Source organism: Coccinella septempunctata, chromosome 6 (genome assembly GCF_907165205.1).
Source record: "Coccinella septempunctata chromosome 6, icCocSept1.1, whole genome shotgun sequence".
NCBI lineage: Eukaryota > Metazoa > Arthropoda > Insecta > Coleoptera > Coccinellidae > Coccinella > Coccinella septempunctata.
Genome location: NC_058194.1, coordinates 32,963,227 through 32,983,230, shown reverse-complemented (window position 1 = coordinate 32,983,230; position 20,004 = coordinate 32,963,227). Strand labels below are relative to the sequence as shown.

At 37.8% G+C, this 20,004-nt stretch overlaps 1 protein-coding gene across 4 annotated transcripts; it reads right to left on the bottom strand.

Moving 5' to 3' along the window:
* Positions 1 to 133: 133 nt before the first annotated feature.
* LOC123316072 (solute carrier family 22 member 13-like) lies at positions 134 to 18,237 on the bottom strand. Of its 4 annotated transcripts, none has more exons than XM_044902007.1 (7): positions 17,815 to 18,237; positions 3,586 to 3,945; positions 2,081 to 2,257; positions 1,726 to 1,993; positions 1,363 to 1,666; positions 875 to 1,204; positions 134 to 821 (listed from the first exon to the last, which is right to left on the bottom strand). In XM_044902007.1, exons 2-7 carry the CDS (start codon positions 3,941 to 3,943, stop codon positions 648 to 650), a joined length of 1,611 nt encoding a protein of 536 aa, XP_044757942.1. In that variant the 5' UTR covers positions 3,944 to 3,945; positions 17,815 to 18,237; the 3' UTR covers positions 134 to 647. The 4 variants fall into 4 exon arrangements, with proteins under 4 accessions (XP_044757942.1, XP_044757940.1, XP_044757941.1 ...); XM_044902005.1 differs by lacking the exon at positions 17,815 to 18,237 and adding an exon at positions 15,523 to 15,755; XM_044902006.1 differs by lacking the exon at positions 17,815 to 18,237 and adding an exon at positions 6,339 to 6,634.
* Between the last annotated feature and the right edge of the window lie 1,767 nt (positions 18,238 to 20,004).

Here is a 20,004-nt window from a genome sequence, read left to right as displayed (position 1 = left end):
AGCTACTCGATGATAGTTTGTGCCTGAGATGACATACACTTCAAAATGCATAGTCTACTCACCGCATGTTGATGATACCGTCCTCGAATGTTATCGCCATCTGAAAATGTGGAACATTCCAAGAAAAAAAAGATTCGGTATAAATTCTTTAATGATATTTTAAAACAACATCAATATACAAAAACTTACGAAACTAATACATCAATATCACTCATTCTGCGTCAATTTCGAGGTCCACCTCGAAAAATTGAGTAAAAATTTTTGGCTCCCTGTATACACGAACAATCTTTTCGAATTCATTGAAAAAAAGGACCGTTTCCTTTCCTCGATCATCATCTGTACCCTGCATATAAGAAGAGAACACTTCATGCTCACGTTAATATGAAAAATATAATATTTCAACTAAAACAAGAGAGAATAAGAAACTTTCATATAAAAATAAGTACATAGGTACTGAATAATGCATTTTTCGTATAAATATTCCACACATGAAATTGTCGCTCAAACTGTCATCAGTTTCACTACACTAACAATAAAAAAATAAATAAGTACTAAGGCACTTAATTAAAACAGATACTTCAGGCACATCTAGGCACATACTGTGCAATGTCACTTCAGATCTAGATTCATTAAAGTCGTCGATCAAATCAAGTGTTGAAGGATTTCGATACCCTGGAGGCCCTCCTGGATTCCAAGCTTTTTTCGGGCAGTGTATCTTGGAGCGGCCGACTCCCCGTTTCAGGCAAGAACAAGACCGAAATTCCACCTATGATCCCGCAGGCGGCCAAGACGCCGACAGGCAGAGCTTCCTTGATACTTTTCTGAAAGATCGACATAGTCAAGGATAAACCACTCGAAATTCGACCAAACTCACCAATTCAAAGAGATAAGGTACCAGCATAAGGGCTATACCAGCGGTCACGTTACTGGCACCCACACCGATGTTCCTAAGCGTGGTGGGATACAATTCCGCTGTGAAAACTGGCATTATGGCATTCGACGAGCTGATGCTCATCTTGCTCATCATGGAAAAAGTGGTGACCACCCATTGGAGGTTGTTATGGAACATCTTGAAAGGAACGATGAAGGTGCAAGCAACCCCCGAGAATATCATGGTCAACGCCAACGGCCATCTACGTCCACCTTTTATCAGGATCGGTATGCTGACAGCCAAGGCTGGAACTTCCACCAAACCAGTCAACACCTGAAAAAACGAAGAGGAACTCATGGAGTTAGACCTTCAGTCCCAATAAACAGTTTGCCGTGGTTGGAGAAGCTTAATTCGGGAGATAAATAAAAATGTGGGGCCTATTTTAGAACCCTGGGGAACCCCTCAACCTAAACAATAATCAGGAAACTCACAGAGTTGATGTAGAGGTCCCCGCCGATGTTTTCCAAGTTCAACACCAAGCCGTAATACACCAGATACACGCTGAACCAAATGATGTACAGCAGGAAGGACTTCTTCCTCATCTCGGCCGTTTTGAAGAGGTCCAACACGCCCAAAGACTCGGTTTCAGGGTCGCCGTCCGGGGCTAGGAGTTGCTTGTCTATGTTGGGAGGTAGATCTTTCCTGTTGACCCTGGCAGCTGTTTGGAGCACTTTCATCACCTGGTCCGTTTTTCCCATGGCCAAAAGCCATCTGGGCGACTCCGGAAGGATGAAACTGAGTATAAGGAACAGTTTAATAGAGCGCTTCATCGATTTAATCCAGACCTAACTTACTAGAGGCTTAAAAAGAGGAGACCCGGAGCTGATACTGCGAATTGGAGCTGCCTCCAGTCCCTGAGGAACCAAGCCAGTCCGGAAATGATCATGTAGCTCAAAGACACCGGAAACAGGTAACAAATGCCGGCTACAGTCCTCCAGTGGCCTCCTACCAGCTCTATGGATAGAACGAAGCCGCTAAAAACCACTGAGACCGAGATGAATCCGAGAAGTAACCGTAAAATGCAGTATAGCTCAAAGTAGGGTACGAAGGCTATAGAGCAACCTGGAAAAGAACACAGAGACCATAGAGTGTGATCGTTCGTCATGCGCCTCACTCCACATAACGAAGGGCAGATGAGGAAGTACTCACCGATCAAGGACTGAATGCAGACCGAGCAGAGTAGCGTCCTTTTTCTTCCACATTTGTCTGAGATTATGCCACAGATGAGTCCACCAACTGCTACCCCAGCCAGGAAACACATTTCCGCCATATTTAGGAGAGTTTTTCGATCGCAGACAAGGTTAAACTCTGATATAATAGTCTCGCCTAGAGAAAAAATAACAATCATTTTCACTCCTTGGGAAATATATCTGTGATCAGTGAAAATGAAATCAGTTCTACCATTGGTAACAATGTTTTATATACACAAGGTATTTTCAAAGGTTTGGTTAGGTTAGGTTAGGAAATCAGTTCTACCATTGGTAACAATGTTTTATATATACAAGGTATAGGGTACTCTAACAATTTGTCAAAATCAACTGATTGTTCGTTACCGTGGGGCACACAAAGCTTTTTATTATCATTATAAAGAGGCATTTCTGAAAAAACTATAGTCTCATCACTCTAATCTAACGTCGGGAAGAACATTTTTTCCAAAAACATTCACAAAACACAAAACATGCCACCAAAACAGCACGCGATTCAATGGAGGGAAAAGCTTGTGTGCCCCACGACAGCGAACGCTTAGCTAATTTTGACAAATCGTTAGAGTTCCCTATTTTCAAAGGTTAGGTTAGGTTAGGTTAGGTTATGAAATCAGTTCTACCATTGGTTACAATGTTTTATATATACAAGGTATTTTCAAAGGTTAGGTTTTTTTTGACAGAAGGTAGAAGTCATTTGACTAAAAATTGTCTCTTTAAAATAATCAAGATGGCTGAGATATAACCCCAAGGATTTCGACAAAATTTCATAAATTTCAAGTGCGGGACTATGGAAGATACTAAACGAAACATATGGCTGGACAATGAATGGTTCAGTGCCAGTCTATCTGATTAGCTGCATCAGGTCACTTGAAAAAATTGCTGTATCATGCGATTTGGGGTGAAAACGGTGCAGCGATTTATTGAGAGCGCTTATGTTGACAAAGTGATACCGCATTTAAATCATCAAATCTTGTTTATTCCATCATCAAGTTCGCGGATCTGTTCAAAGCAACGTCTATAAAATTATACGTTCGATTTCAATCTAGTTACACACTCAATTATCCTTCCTTCATCCTGAAAGATTTATGGCTTCCCATCAAGAAAAATAGGATGCGGTAAAATACGCATTTGTAAGATATTGAGCAGATCTTGTACGTCAATGAGTAATAAATAACTTCAAGACGAAGAAACGGTTCATTTCACGATTAAACTGGTGAATCACGTTCTGTTTCAAACCAATCAAAGCTTCTCCAACTTCAGGAACCAAAGTTTTCGCTAATTTTCAAGTGAATTCCACAATTTCGACTCATTCCTCAAGCCCGTAACCATCTATTTAACTTGTGACATTGAGATCTGTCAAAAAGTGACAGCTCTCATAATGACAGCTGTCAAAATGGCGGCCATTCGAAATGAAACCTCCAATTTAAAACCTCCGTATAGATCACTTACCAGCACCCCCAAACTCCCACTTTTTGCAGTCGACCAGGTCTTTCCCGACGTCGACCAGGTGGTGGAAGGCGTCTACGCTTGCGTTCCTGGTGTCGTTCACCCTGCAGTAGCCGTCGTGCTCCGTCGTGTCTATCCAGACGTCCAGAGAGACGTTGGAGAATCTAGCCGGTTTGGCGCACCACACTGGCCTCTCTCTGCCGTGGAAAGTTGGCACGAAGATGTGGAAGGTGCAGGGTATGTTGAAGAGGGCCAGGAGGAAAGTGAGCTGGCACTGCCATCTCCCGAATTTCCCAATGGCTTTGTCGATTATGTCATCCTCTTCTCCCTCGTAGTTTTTGTTCTTGTTCTCGTCAGTCATTCCTGGAAATGAAAAGGAAAGTTTTGCTTCATCCAAAATCATTTGGATATTTCAAAATACCGATACAAGAGCAATACATACTTGGAAATTCAAGATTTCAGTATGAACACCCTCAAAATGAGAAGATCGTAGCAGTAAACTGGAGTTATTGTTGTCTTACGATGCACGAGTTTAGTTAACAGTCTAAATCTCAACAGTTTCATTAAACCGACTGACAGGGATATCAGGCAAGAAAAATGTAGGGCCTAGAATAGAACCCTGGGTAACCCCTTCAATCTCGGTTGTTTCAACACAGAACAATGATCAAGTGGACACTTACCAACTGAGAAACACAAAAAAGGGATCGAAGCAACGCAAACTATGTGGGCGAGAACGCTCTAGAGAAATCTGGATTTATTCAGCGAAAAACTGAATCTTTCGCTTTAGATCCCCTCTTTCAAACCTTCAAAATATGGAGATCTTCTGTCTAAATATCGATTTACACCCATGCTTTCTTCCAAAATTGCAAGTTCAGACCTTCAGTAAAGTGGGACAATAGGGAAATAACGAGATTTGAAACTTGATCTCAGCCAAATCGCCTATATGTGTATGTTGGCGCCACTGACCTCAAAATGCATGCATGATGAGTGAAAGAAGTTCTTCTGAATTGACACGAACACGAAGGAGTACCATTAGATGTAGAAAATCCAATAATTGTATAAAGATCAAGAGCACATCTTTTTATCTAGGCTGGATAAGAAAAAATCGTAATCGTTTAACCTCAAGAATCTACTGTTAAAATACACTGCGCAAAAAAATTAACGCACATTATGGAAATCTCAAATTTATTCTACAACTGAAGGTGTTCTCAATGATAATTATTTTTATCAGAATTATGCATGCATATGTTATCCACTTTCAACGGTTTTCTTCAATACAGATGTTTTTTCCCAGCAGGAATAAAAAAAGATGATATCAGATTTTGAATGTATTGGCTCCATTCTAAAATCAGTTGTTCTCGATCAATTCTATTGATCAATAGTTTTTCTTTCGTTTGATTTTCTACACTCGATCGCTATGCAACGTGAAACACGCAATTTGACCCAAGAGGAATGTGCCCAAGCGGTAGTTTTGCGAGAAGAAGTGTGGACATACACAAGAATTGCAGAAAGGTTTGGAGTTTCCCATACAAGTGTGTCCAGAATGTTGCAGCGATTCAGGGAGACAGGTATGAATGTCCGAAGATCAGGACAGGGTAAACCACGGGTAACAACTGCCATTCAAGAACGTTACTTGAGAGTTTCTTCGTTGAGACAACGGCTTGCAACCGCTCGTCTCCTTCAAATTCAGCTTGAGCAAACTCATGAGGTGCTAATTAGCACTCAGACAATAAAAAATCGCTTCAGAGAATATGATTTAAGGCCTCGTGTCGCGGCAAGAGGCCCAGCTCTTACCCCAGCCCATCGAAGGGCGCGTTTGGATTTTGCTAGAGAGCATATCCATTGGGAAGAGGCCGATTGAGAAAGAGTTCTCTTCACAGATGAGTCTAGATTCTGCCTCTACCATTGTGATCGACGTTCCCTTGTATACAGACGTCCACATGAAAGATATGCTCAGTGCAATTTCCTGAATACTACTGGTTTCGGGGGAGGATCGATTATGGTATGGGGTGGAATATCTTTGACTGCTCGCACAGACCTAGTGGTCGTTGATAATGGAGCTATGAATGCTGATAAGTATTTAAGGAACATTCTTGGAGAGCATGTAGTGCCATTTGCCCCATACATTGGTGAAAATTTCATTTTTATGGACGATAATGCCAGACCCCATCGTGCGCGCATCGTTCAGGAGTACCTTGAAGAGGTTGAAGTCTCTCGAATGGAATGGCCAGCAAGAAGTCCAGATCTCAATCCGATTGAGCAGAAATCTGGGAAGAACATTTAAAGATCACTCATTTTGAGTATGAACCGTCGTTGCCGAGCTGTAATTAACGCAAGGGGTGGAAATACCAAGTATTAAATCACTTATCAGCATTTCAGTATTTTGAAAATTGTTCATTTCTCTTCTTTCACATAAGATTCGGTGAAATCCTGAATTTTTCTTCCATTTAATGTGTCTTGTTTCGTTCAAAACCTTCCCAAGAGAACATAAGAAATAAGTATAAAGTCAAAGTAGAGTTAACTTTCATTAAAATTGAGATTTTCAGAATGTGCGTTAATTTTTTTGCGCAGTGTATATGTACAAGTAAAAGACTCACTCTGTATGATCGCAAGTATACTAATCCTTGAGCCACACAGATAATATCACAAGTATTGAACCAAGCGAATAACTTTAGAACAAAAATGAGGATATGCATGAAACTTTGCAGGCGAGTACAACGACATATTATATAAAGCATCTGATGATTATTCTTTACCTTTCTCCTTCTTCGGGAAAACGCGGGACCAAAGTGGGAATCTCATGGTGGAACAATTTCCCTAGTAGCACCAGCCAAGTATCGCACAACTTAAAGCTAAATCTGAACTGTATAACACAAAGTTGGGGGGTCACTTCAGCTCCCAACTGATGGATGGTATATTATGTAAAGATTTCCTGTTATTTCCGACGATTGAGGATGTGTTCGCGTCATGAAACAATAAATGCATTGACCAGGATATAAATTAAATTAACCGACCACACATGGATTATGAGAAATTGGAGAAGTGAAACACAATCGAGGGAATCTTTCACGGAACAATGACAGAGCAATTGAACAACGATCATCTACCAGGAAATTGATCACTCTGTATTTAGCCAATATACTCAACCAGTCAACGGGTTAGTAAAGTCGAGCTTCACCAGCGTAGTTCAAGAAATATCCCAAAATTTCTAAGCTATTCTCTTACCCTGGGGTACAATCTAGATTGAATGGATTTAATACACCTTCAGAAAGGTCTATGCCCTGTCTATCAAAGGAACTACCCCTTGTTCAAAACATTATTTTGTGTGTTACTGCTAACAATAATAAGAATAACCCTCATAGTGTTTTCATATGGTTGGATGACCTCCATTCGTATGGCTTTTGACCACTTTCAGTCGCTAATAACTGCCTTTGCGGTTTCTTCGAGATTGTAATAAAAAAATCAGATTTTCAACACTTGGACACGGTCGAGGGACACTCACGGTTGCAACAGTTGCATAAAACTTCCGTTTTTCCAATACCCAACAAAATATTGGCACGCATCTGTTGGGAAATGCAAGAAAGCCAACTCTCAAACAAGGTGGGAATATCCCGAACTTGCTAATATCTGGAGTTCACGATAACTCGTCGAACTTCTGTTAATATTTTTACATTCCCTCTGTTGAATCGTCGTACATTTTTCGGTTATTATTGCTCATTATCAAAATAAATCAATCTATTAGTGTCAGCTTGCAGTGCAAAACAGCAGTTATCAATCTGGAACTGACATAATAATAATCCATCATCCTGGAACGTGTTTATTAACTATAAATGTTTTCGAAAGGGGTCTCCTTTGATCTGTGCTGTTATCATTCGATATCTACGCGTGTGAATAGAGGAAATCAGTTTGCGAATTATTCAAGTTTTCAGGGAATAAATCTGAGAACTACAGCGATCTCGAAGCAACCGTTCGAGTCGTTTATATCTCAATAAAAATAACCGTAGATGGAAATGTGATACATATTCTGAAACAGCAACCCTTCTAGTAATAAATCTGAAAATTTCATTCATTTCGGCGCAACCGTTTGATCTTGACGAATTTTTAACTGACCCCATCTTTTTGGGAATTTTTCGAAGGTCACCTTTAGAGTGGATTATCTTCCAGAAAAATTATCACAGATCGTAAAGTGATGCAGATTCCGAAGAAGCAACTCTTCTAGTTTAAAATCTGAGAACCACAGCCATCTTGAAGCATCTGTTCGATCTTGAGGAGCTTTCAACTGAAATTTGCAATTTTTGACAAATGCCATTTCGAAAGAAAAAATTTAAACGAAGAGAGATAGGCTTACGATTTTATTGTCAATCGATTCTACGTGTTCGAAAACCTATATTTCCATACCAAACTTGTGGATCTTCGACGCTGATTCAGAGAAAAAAGAATTTTTTATTTTTCCATCTTTCACTTTTGAGTTCACTTTGAAAGGTTGTCTACGGTGCAATTTTCCATTGGCTCATCAACTCATTGGTTTTTTGGAATCTTCGTAACGACTAGTATGAATTTATTTCTCTAGAGGAATGATAAAACACCGTACTTCTCAGAAAGAGGACCAAATATGTGATTTTAGGGGGGTCTAACCCCTTGCTCATTTTTGACCCAAAAATTTGGGATTTTCAAATTCGAGTTTTTGATCTATTATTGAAGCCTTACTAGTGCTGATTACGAAACTGGAAATCTCAATTGGATCGGACAAGTATAACGGGAGATATCGCAGATTGAAATTTGCAATTTTTGAAAAATGCCATTTCGAAGATGAAATTCTAAACTAAGAGAGATAGGCTTACGATTTTATTTTCAATCGAGTCTGCGTGTTCGAAAACCTATATTTCCATACCAATTTTGAATTTTCAACTGTTTCGTTGTTGAAAAACTTGAAAACAACTTTTACTACCCCTTTTATAACAGTGACTCAAAAATGCCCTAGGTCTCAAAAGAGAAGATAAGGATACTGAGTCCAACACAATCCTCTCTAACCTTTTGCGAAATCCCAGCATGAACATTGGCTGTATTTTCCAAACAACCTTATCGAAAATTTTCAATTTGTACGTCACTTTACGAACCCATTTACGTTGTTTACAAAACACGCGATAAGAACGATGTTCCATTCAAGAAGTAGCCGTTTATCTCAAGTAGTCGAGGAATTCTCCTCGTAAATGGGAACAAAACAAAAACAGCTCCGTCTAAAATGGTGCAGGCATTCGCTAATAAGTGAGACATATCAAGTATATTCGCAATGGATCCAATTAATATTAATTATGATGAATAATAATAACAATTGGCTATGCCGTTTGCAAATGATGCTGGATTCATTTAAATGAACAATGGAAAAAATGTTGTAATGTGTAATCTTTGAATTGAAGAGGGATCTCTGACATGCACAGAGTGGTTGTCTCTTAGTTTAATTTCAATGGAACCTCAGCTCGTATCTCAGCGATTAATCATGGTGCAAGTGTTTTATACGAGGCGAATATCTAATCACGTATATTACAAATGAAATTTGCAATAATTTAAACCGTCACACCAAAGCAATTCCGAATCGACTGAAGTGTCTTAATGAGTCACAGCATGGCCAATTAAAGAATTTGCTCTATTCTAAGGGACCAATGAAGATGTAATGGAAACTGCTTCATTCCAAACGGACGCAAGGTCTTTCGATACCAATTTAGATTGATTTTGGCTTGGTATCCACCACTGTCGCATGATTTAGTACCAGGCTACTACCACACATGTAAAATGGGAAAACAACCCTGAATTTTTGTTTTAGGCCCGTTTGCACCAATCCCCCTTAAAATGAGTACTTAACTAAGCGTAGTTTAAAGTTAATGGACGCTTAATTTCATTGCCAGTTGCACGACTTAACAGAAACTTAAGTAAGGGGCCCTTAAGTTTTGATATCTAGTGATATTTCAGTTTTTTATTTTGGTGCAACTTCATTCTATTCCAATAAAACCTTTTCATTGGTTGGCCAGTTGCCGATGATCGTTGTCATTTCTTAACCTAACTTTATTGTCCTGTCAGTCAGTGTCAAGTAAACTATTATATTATTATCAAAGAGTGACAACTTTTTGTTGCTGAATTAGCATTATTATTGATAATGAAATGGATTGTCAAATAAAAGGTACTTGACGTTATTAGAAAAACCACAGCAGTTCTGCAGCCAGTTTATGAGTTCAACAAATTATTTTAGGTTAGAATCCCGCCCTTAAATACCTAAGAGATCATTGCAGGAGCGTTTAAATTTAAGGCTAGCTTTAGCCATTTAAATGTCACTTAACAATTGGTGCAACGTAATTTAAGTTAAGGGTTCATTTTAAGGGACACTTAACACTAAGTGCGTTTGGTGCAAACGGGTCTTAGAAATTCGTTTTGGGAGTGCCAACTTCACAGAGTTCATACTGTAGGTCCCTTCATCGAAAATTGTTCGATTCATTGAGGAAGCTGAGCTATACGTTATATCCGAGCGTAGAATATCAAATTTCCTATTTGTATCTCGAGCAACACGTTCGTTAGCCGTAGAAAAACGTTCAATCTTTAACGAACATCAAATTCGATACTGAAAGCTATGAAATCCTACACTCTCCCTGTTCTAGATTCTCCTTGCTAGCTGGCATTGAGAGTCTTAAACCTCTTTCGAAGGAATATAAATATCGAGACCTTTAATGATAAATTTTCATCTCTGAATGACCCATTCCAGTATCCTACATTTGATGAAAAACTGCCAACCTCATTGCGTAAAGTGGATTTCTTAACTTTGGAAAGGTCTCTCGATGAATGGTCTACTTAACTTCACCTTCCAATACGTTTTCCCATAGTTTTCTAGTCGATTTTTCTATTTTTCAAACGTGAATTGAAAGAAGGTCGATAGACTGATACACTATTGTTGATATAACATGAAAATGTTATATACCTATAATCTCAGCTGATGGTCAACCTCTCATACTCCCTTGAAATGTAACAAGTAGGTCAAGTTGAATCATTAACAGTTTTTGACATTGTTGGGCTGGGTTTTTGGCTGGATAAACCTTCAATGCACTTCCTTATTCAAGCAGACGGTCAACATATCCCAGAGATTGAAAGAATTCAATGAATATCATGGTTCTATTATCAGTTTTCTAGTCTTTCAGGAAAATATTGCGAAGACAATCATTATTTGTCAACTTAAATCTCCTTCTTTATATCATAAAGATAATCTTTGCGCAATCTCACTAATCAATTTCTCGAACCAAAAAAAAACGTTTTCTCAATGAGAACCACAAATCAAATTTTGATTGACAGCAAAATTACAAAAGTGAGTGAAATAAAGAACCGTAATATACGCCTATAAAATTGCATGAAACGACAATTTTCCCAGCTTGAATAAATATGAATTCATCAATAAATAATTTTCCTTGTTGATTGATACAAAAAATAATGCACCACATACATTAGAAGTATTCGCTTGATCTACATGAACTTTCATAAACTTGAACTTGTCAGTGCATTGATTTCCTAGAAAGAAACCATCATTATATCATTAAGGCGTGGTAAAATAAGATTTATACCACATTCTTTTTCGTATTAAGGTGAAAATATTGCTAAGAATCTGCTGAGTATTTCGTTAAAAACCCGAGAACAACATAGAACATAACTGATCCTACAAAAATTATAATATAAGCGTGATAAGAAATTTAAAAGTCTCCACGAAAAAAATCACTTCCTTTCGCTGTAGATTTTGATATCCTAATAGAAAAAAGGCATCCTACACACGTCGACCACTTATCTTAAAGCTGCAATGATGATATTGCATTTTTATCCAACAGAGATAGTGATAATAGTTCAACAACTCTTGTGAGGATGGTCGAATTAAAAGAACAGAAACAACTCTAGATTTGACAGACATGAAAAGCATGACCAACACAACATATCATCTTATAGACCCATTCTTATAGAACAACACTTGGTATGTTAGACAGGGTCTGTATGAAGGACTGTAACATAGCTGTGAGTCTTAATAAAGGGTTGTAACATAGCAATTCTATGATATCTCTTCGGAAAAGACAACTACGATCATTTGAAAGACCCTAAATTATTTGGGAGATAAGTATTTCAATTTCCAACCATCCGAGTCCTTCGAGAGTTAGAAGGACCGTTTAAGATTACCATCCTTCTGTTTACCATCAAAAACTGATATAAAACAGTTTGTTTTCATGTGGTCAAAATGACTGCTGAGTATCGCCGCGTAGTTTACTTTAATTCGGTTTACTCTAAATACACGGTGGGCAATGTGTAACCGAAAAAAACGAATCTAACGGTAAACACAAAGGGTAATGATTGCAACGAAAATAATGCCACAACTTTATTACTACTCGGCTCGACTTTGAACTCGTGTATAGAGCTCGGCCGCATCGATTAAAAATAATACTTGACAGCTGTCTGCGCGGCCTGCCAAATTTCTCACAGCCGGACGACAAGCAATTATTCCGCGGTTTGCGATGAAACGAGAAAAAGGGAACTTGATTGGGTTTCGCAGAAACAGGAGACGGACCATCGATAAGCGTCTGCCAATTTTTTCAGATGATTCACCAAAGTCTGACCACTTCAATATGGGGTACGTTCGTAATTGAGGTCGCTGACATGCTATAACAATTTCGTCGTTTAGAAAATTGTACTAGAATAACCCTCTGTTCCTTAACCCTTCGAATCGACTGCATCGCACCACCTTCTGTCTCGATAAAATCTCCTGTAGGGCAAAGACAAGGTAGAGTTAGGTTAGGTTAGGTCTACAATATTTGCTGTAGGGCATTTCGGATCGGCTGACGTTGACAGTACCGCTGAGGGGCTGGAGGGTTGGGTAGTTGTGTTTTTTTTTTATTTCGAGTGGTTTCATGAATCCTTATCATCATTATTTATCCCTCAATGGTGATATGGATGAGCGTTATGATAAAAACTGACTCTTATTGCCAATATTGACTGGTCCCTCAGCATAACCTCAGTTCGAATTTATTTATTTTTCGTTTATTTTTAATATTACTCAATTTCCTAACGAATAAACTTATTCACTTTTCTTGTTCTTATCTTTTTCACTTCATTATTCTTAGCTTAGCTTGAACATCATCGTTTACACATCTCATCCTAAGAGTACAGGTCTTCGACAATATAATCAGGATCAAAATCCATTCAAAATGACAGAATAGAAAAAATTGCGAAATTCAAAAAGAATTATAAACTTTAAAAGGCTTAATCTCGGAAACCATAAAGCCTACAGGGACAGTTCTAGTATCATATTGTAACAAATTTAGTCTTCTTCAAAAATGTCCTAAAAAAGTTTTATCGAATACTAGTCTTAGGGTTATAATCCGCCAAAATTTGAAAAAATAACGTCTGCAAAACACCAGAACAACAGGATTTGATGCATGCTGTGACATATAAAGTTACTGGAATCTAACCATAAAGCATAGAAGAAGGCACAGAATGAAAATGCACATAGCAAATTATTACCACAAAGTTAGGTTAGGTTAGGTTGCTGTAGGGCATTACGGATCAGCTGACGTTGACAGTACCGATGAGGGGTTGGAGGGTTGGGTAGGTTCATGTTTTTTCTTATTTCGAGTGGTTTCATGAATCCTTATCGTCATTATTTATCCCTCAGTGGTGATATAAATGAGCGTTATGATAAAAACTGACTCTTATTGCCAATATTGACTCGTACAATTTATGGTCATGAACATAGATGGTTTGTTTGCCCCTCAGTGTTCGAATTTCCAAGGATTGTGTGACAAATCACTGTGGTCTTCCCAGACTACGACATTCTGCGAATTTTGGCTCTAAAAACCACGTTCCAAAAACTACCGTTGGAAAACGACAGTAACTTACATCGATTTATAAAGATATGAAGTATGAATAATAAACAATGCTGACATCTTGGCGTCATTCCGTATACCTCTTCATCCAGACCGTCTTTCTGGCAATATTCCACCGAAAAACAAATTGTTAAACCGTTACGAATTCCGTGGCGCTTCGTCCATCGATAGAAAACATCCAGCGGGACAAAATAACGCGACGATAAAAAAAAATTGGTACAGATGTCGAATTAAACTTTGATCCTTTTCGGAACTGAACGAAAACGATCGTAATCGTTTCCTATTCCTCGAAAATTATAAATAGAATTCGGCATTGTGGATACAAATTTGTTTGTCGGCCTTATCACGCCTTCTATGATGTGGATTTCGATTTTAATGATGCGTACGGAACGTCACCGTATTCGGCGTAATGTTCTGCATCATCAGCGAGACTGCTACGTGTTTGGCGTGTACGTAATTTAATTTTCGGACTGGTTAATAGCCTGTCGAAAAGATGCGAGAGAAAACTCAAACGATCCACGAGATTGCAGAAAAGTATTGACGAAAATCCAGCGCATTTTATGAAATTTGTAAGGAAAATCAAGTATTTACGTGAAAACAAAATTATAATGGAGCATTAAATTTTAAGGGAGGTTTGAAAATTTAATGGAGTATTGAAATTTTAATGGAGGATTAAATTTTAACTTTCCTGCAGCTAGGTTTAAATCATGAATGAGTGATGCAGTTTTTGAATGGAGATTCGAGTGGTTTTTAACTCCCCTGCTCAAGATTCACTTGGTCCTTTTTGCGTCTATTTAAGTTTTTATAGTCGGAAGGAATTTTCTATCCAGCATCGTCGCAGTAATGCCAACTTCCCATTACACACGCGTTTCGTCAATTTCGAAAACCAATTGGCGAGAAATTGCTCTCTGATAGTCCGGACGTAAAAACAACATTTATCTCGTATTTCTCATGCGACGTTAGTGTCGAAAAATTATGTTATGTTTACGTATATCTAGCGTCGTGTTCGCATAGGACTGTTTGATCGGAAATGACCATTCGAAAAACGAGTTTTCAAAGGTGCAATTTTCGTTTTAAGATGGGTGTGTTTGACTGAGTTTAAATGAATGTATGAAACTATTTTTCAGGTACTTTCGAAGTCGTAAAGTAGGTACATATTTGAGTTTTCAAGGACTGTGGACAAATAAAATTCAAAACGTCCGCAATGATTGATGATATGGGAATTGTAGTGAGAGTAATGTACGAATACATGAAATATATTTTTCTATTATAAAAATAGGTGTTGGAAATGAAAAATATCAGAACTACACTAAGTGACTTGAAAAACAGAAAACCTAGTAGTATACGAATAAAAGAAATTGAAGGTGCATATTAAATTGTCGAGCCAAACACAAGGAGAACTTGCCCTTTCCTAAGTAAAGAAACAGGCCTCTTAACACCGTTTACATCTTTGGAAATTGTCCAGAACTAAAGGAAATCATGTTCCATTAACATGAAGGCATTTTACACTGAAAATTGCTGTTTGCCAAGCATCGTGATAAAATAAGAATCGTTCCTTTCCCTCAGCAAGAATCGTCTGAATTTAGTGCAGAAAAGTGAATGTAATAAGTTATAAATCAGACTACAGGAAATGTCAATCTTTATAGAGGGACAGAGATAAATCATTTGCAATTATGTGTGCGAATATTAGGAACTATCACTTCTCTCATACTGGAACTCTTTGGAGTAATTCTCATCAATTTGTATCACATTTGTTTTTCATATTTTTTCCTCAGAGAAAAGTTTAAATTTTCAATCAATTTTGGGAACAAGGGAACTAAAATCACTAGATTTCCACTAATATCGCAAGAGCTCAAATTATTTCTTGGATTTTTCTTGAAATTAAGAATATTATGAAAATAATTTGAATATTTAAAAAAAAAATTAAGGCAATATCCAGCACAAACACACAATACAATATAAACTTAAACAGTGAACTAAAAAAAATGTTTCTTCGCTTCTATTCCCCAAAAGCTAGGCTACGTACTGAAAAAGCATCCCTTACCATAACTAACCCCATTGTCGTCCTGATCAGGACCAAGGAACCGTTGGCTCTCCATCGAAAACACAACAGTTAGCACATATTAATTAATCAGGATTATCTATTCGAAATTTGTCCCGGTATTCGCGAACTATGAGTACACACAGATGTCAGGATAGAGACAAACTGGAGTTTGCCACTATCATAATAGCATTGTTTCAGATGCGTAAACACTATATCTTCATCACTATCTCTGATGAACCTGATCGGTGAGTGAAATAGAGACAAAACTTGTCCTCTTTAAATATGGGGAAAGTGGATACCAAGATGTATCATTAGAAGCAACATCGGTCAATTTTCTTGTGGATAATTTCCATGGATTGGGTTTGGTGTCACGTTTTTTGCGATGCTTAAATGGTACCTTGTCTCAGATACTTTCGACTCGGGAGTAATGGTTGGTATAGGTCTTTCACTATTGAAATTTTGGCGATTATAACCGTGAAAGACTAGTTTTTGAGAAGACTTTGTTAGGACGTTTTAAAAGTAGACTAAATTTGCTACAATATGATACTAGAATTGTCTCTGTAGACCCATCAGTTCCCGAGATTAACGCCCTTTTGCACAGCTTACCCCTAAGTCCCCCTTTGCTAGGTGCCACTTAAGTTTCACCGCTTAACGGACACTTAGCTGAGAGGCACTGACATTTGGCAACGATGTAAGATTAGTAAATTGTTGGTACACTCGACCTACTAGAGGACGAACCACTACCGTCTTTCCAAGAGGGCTAAATTAATTAATTTTTTGTTGTTTTGAATATTACTCAATTTTCTTACGAATAAACTTATTAAATTTTGTTGTTTTTATCTTTTTCTCTTCATTATTCGTAGCTTAGCTTAAACATCATCTTTCACACTTCTCATCATAAAAGTACAGGTCTTCGACAGTATAATCAGGATCAAAATTTATTCAAAACGACAGAATGGAAAAAAATTGCGAATTTCGAACAAAATTATAAACTTTGAAAGGCTTAATCTCGAAAACTATTAGGTCTACAGGGACAGTTCTAGTATCATATTGTAGCAAATTTAGTCTACTTCAAAAATGTTCTAATGAAGTTTTTTCAAAAACCAGTCCTAACAAAGTTTTTTCAAAAACTACTCCTTTAGGGTTATAATCCGTCAAAATTTGAAGAAATAACGTCTGCAAAACATCAGAACTACCGTATTTAACGCATGCTGTCACATATAAAGTAACTGGACTCTAACCAGAAGAAGGTAACCATGAAGAAGGCACAGAATGAAAATGCACAGAGAATCATCTTGATTAACTTGAAAACTCTTCGATTTTATTCTAAAGAACGTTTCAGACTGATCATATTTTTCAGGGTGAAATCTATGCAAGACATGTAGCTGATTCGATTGACAACATTCTCATGAACATCCTGATGAATTGTCTTTGAATGGATTCTCTTAAGCTATGAAATACTGAGTGAGTTCCCCATTTGAAATAAGAAATGTATGTATAACTAGAACCTCTTTTTCGAGAATATTTTGGTAACAAAAACATCAGCTTAATATTACCTATAGTTCTCCCAAAACTAGTGGACTACTTTCATCAATCACCCTGTATGAAAGGTTTGTGATACCATAATACCAAAGAGTATTTGACCCCTTTCATTATGAACTGTTCAGAAGTTTAACAAATCGACTTCAACTGACAGAGTAAATATGATTTCCCAAACATACATCAACACCCAGTATATTGGTAAATGTGTATGTTTAATGAACGTGACCGACTTCATTCTTCGCTCGTAACAAACATTCGAGCATCTAACTGTATCTATGCAAAAACTGCTAATAGTTAGGTAACGAAAAAAAAATTGACCACAGTGAAATGCAACTCTCATTAGCCTAAGGTGAGAAAATTTTCCATATTACAGCGAAACCATTACTCGTGATGCCAGCGGATACTACACACGTTTTTTCACCCACATTCAAGACCGCATCACCTGCTAATTGGCACTTTAATGTGGCGAAAATTCACAAGACAATCAGTATGCAAACTTTGTTGTTCCGCTGACAAGCTCGTGAGTCATGAGAACCAAGATTCGAGGAATTATGAAGTGAAATGAACCACGAATGGAACCCTGGGGAACCCCATGATGAATTAGGAGCACCAACAGGTTCCAAAAACCCTTCAGGGGTCGCATCTTTAAATATTAGAGTGATAATTTAATTATCAACAATATTTTCGGAGTAATGAATGTAAATACATGATTTTCAGTGAAAAATGTTGATAACAAAAGAGCCAACTCACTTCTTCTAACAATATCCGTACAACGAACCGGCCAAATCAGGTCCCGACACTCAGGGGTGTCCAAAAAACCGCACAGTTCCAAATGTCACATCTAACTATAATGGAAATGTTCGAAAACTGGAAAAAAACACGCGGTAGGTTCAAGCGACGGCCTGCCGCGATCGAAAAGTCGAAAAGCGCGTATATAGTCCACTCGGCTCGGCGATCTAGATCTGGTCGCACGCCTAAACCGCACTACATTTTATAAAAGCTCGCGTGGACGTTTGCACAAACTTGCGATGTCGATTGACTCCGGAACAAATTTAGAAAGTTTATCATGGGTCCAGATTACAGCTTCCTCTAGTGAAATAAGGCGAAGGTCTGCAAGTATCGGTTCCTGGTGTTGATGAGGATAAGTATCTTGCATGGGTCTGTCGAGATTGATTACCCTGAGCGACAATTCAATCGATCTATGATCGCTTATTATCTAGATCAAAATCGCCTGCTCAATTTTAATTGAGTGGCTGATGAGTCTGAACAGCTATCGTGTGCAGATTAAATAATAATGTATTATGTATTGCGAAATCGTTATTGGGATTTTCAAATTTTTTTACTCAAGGTTTTAATTGAATAGAAAACAGTTTTTAAATTGTTATCTTTTATTGAAACTTAAAATACAAAGTATAGTGTCTTGTTAGGAATGACAAATGGCATCCAGGTGAATGCTATCCGCCTATCTTCCTATCTTAGGTCTCAGTTCTTAAGAAGCCTGCATAAATTCAGTGCTTGGACTTTCGCCAACACATTCATGCACTGCATTGATTCAAACTGTTTTTGTTGGAATCTTAAGTATCCCCAATTGACAGACGTTGCTTAACCTAAACTGTCATCTGTCAAATGATCGTTTTCTCTTGGTTGGCAACACTGACAACTCCCAAAGGGCTAGATTGAAATTCTGCATCTAGCCTTCTTCGGGCTTACTCCCGATGGCAAGGTATTCTATTGTCACATCTACTGTCTTCACCTCGACTCTGTTATGGCAGTAATTGAATGAATAAATTATCGTCAGATTATCGATTAGTTCCTCATAGCTCGACCGTCAATGAAGCATTTTATGGGCGAATGAAATCGATTGTTGATGTTGAATCATCTTTGTCCATTAAAAGATGTTATTCCATTCTCTGACCAATATAAGAAAGGATTAGGATACGTAGAAATAATTCTTGCCGTGAATATGGAAAATGAACATCACGGTGTACGTTTAGTTAATCCCCGAAATTTATTGTCTGCGTCTCCAGCCAATTTCAAATTCGCTCTGCATTTCACTATGATGATATTAAATATAAGTCGAGCGTGACGTTTTATTGCCGAGATTCAAAACATTGCCAGAATGGATATTTTAATAGCATTCTAAGGAAAGATTTTATATGTGTCATCGAACATAAAAATTTGATTCAACGCCTTAATATTTCAAAAAGGCATTCAATTCATACTAGATCACCTATTCAAGGATAAAAACTTCTCTATTGAATATTTTGGCTTCATTTAATTGATTCAATAAGAGTGTGATCAAATGACAATTATTACAAGAAGTGAACCATAAATGATTATTTATTTATCACTCAGGCAGGTGATCTATAGGTATAAGTATCCTTTCCTTTCTGAATTTACGTCATTTCTGGAGTAGGTGTTCATTTGATATCTGTGTCCGATTGTAATGGACGGCAGGGTCGGAGATGCCAACCGAAAAAATTGAAATCGAACAACGTTTACCTTTAAGCTAAAACTATTCATTACTTATTCTCCTTTTCTTGGTGATAAATACTCCTGAACTTTCAAAACTAGCCTCAGGGATTGATGATAGAAGAAACTACGACCTATGCTCCTACATAGATCGGTACACAGGAGGTACGCAAATATGGCAACTTAAAATCTGCCGTACCTGGTTCATATAGCCGATGGAGTTACAGCAACGATGTGTCACGAATAGCAATCAATTTTATCTTAACATAACACAAAAATTTGAACTTATTACTTCAAATGGTTCCATTTACAGGGTCGGCAGAATGGCGTTTGCCGTACTTAGGGATTTTTACTCCCATCTTTCGATTTGAATTGGTGAATTCCTGACCTGCAACCTTAGATGTTCCTCGTCCCATCCATGATGTGTTCTCAACCGACCCTGAGCTTTTTTTTCGTTTCATTTGAAAA

Coding starts and splice junctions, on each gene's coding strand:
- LOC123316072 (XM_044902005.1), bottom strand. CDS start 15,577: ATGGAGAGCCAACGGTTCCTTGGTCCTGATCAGGACGACAATGGGGTT. Junction 2,258..3,585: donor GTGGGAGTTTGGGGGTGCTG/GTAAGTGATCTA, acceptor TTTTTTCTCTAG/GCGAGACTATTATATCAGAG. Junction 822..874: donor TACCTTATCTCTTTGAATTG/GTGAGTTTGGTC, acceptor TCGATCTTTCAG/AAAAGTATCAAGGAAGCTCT.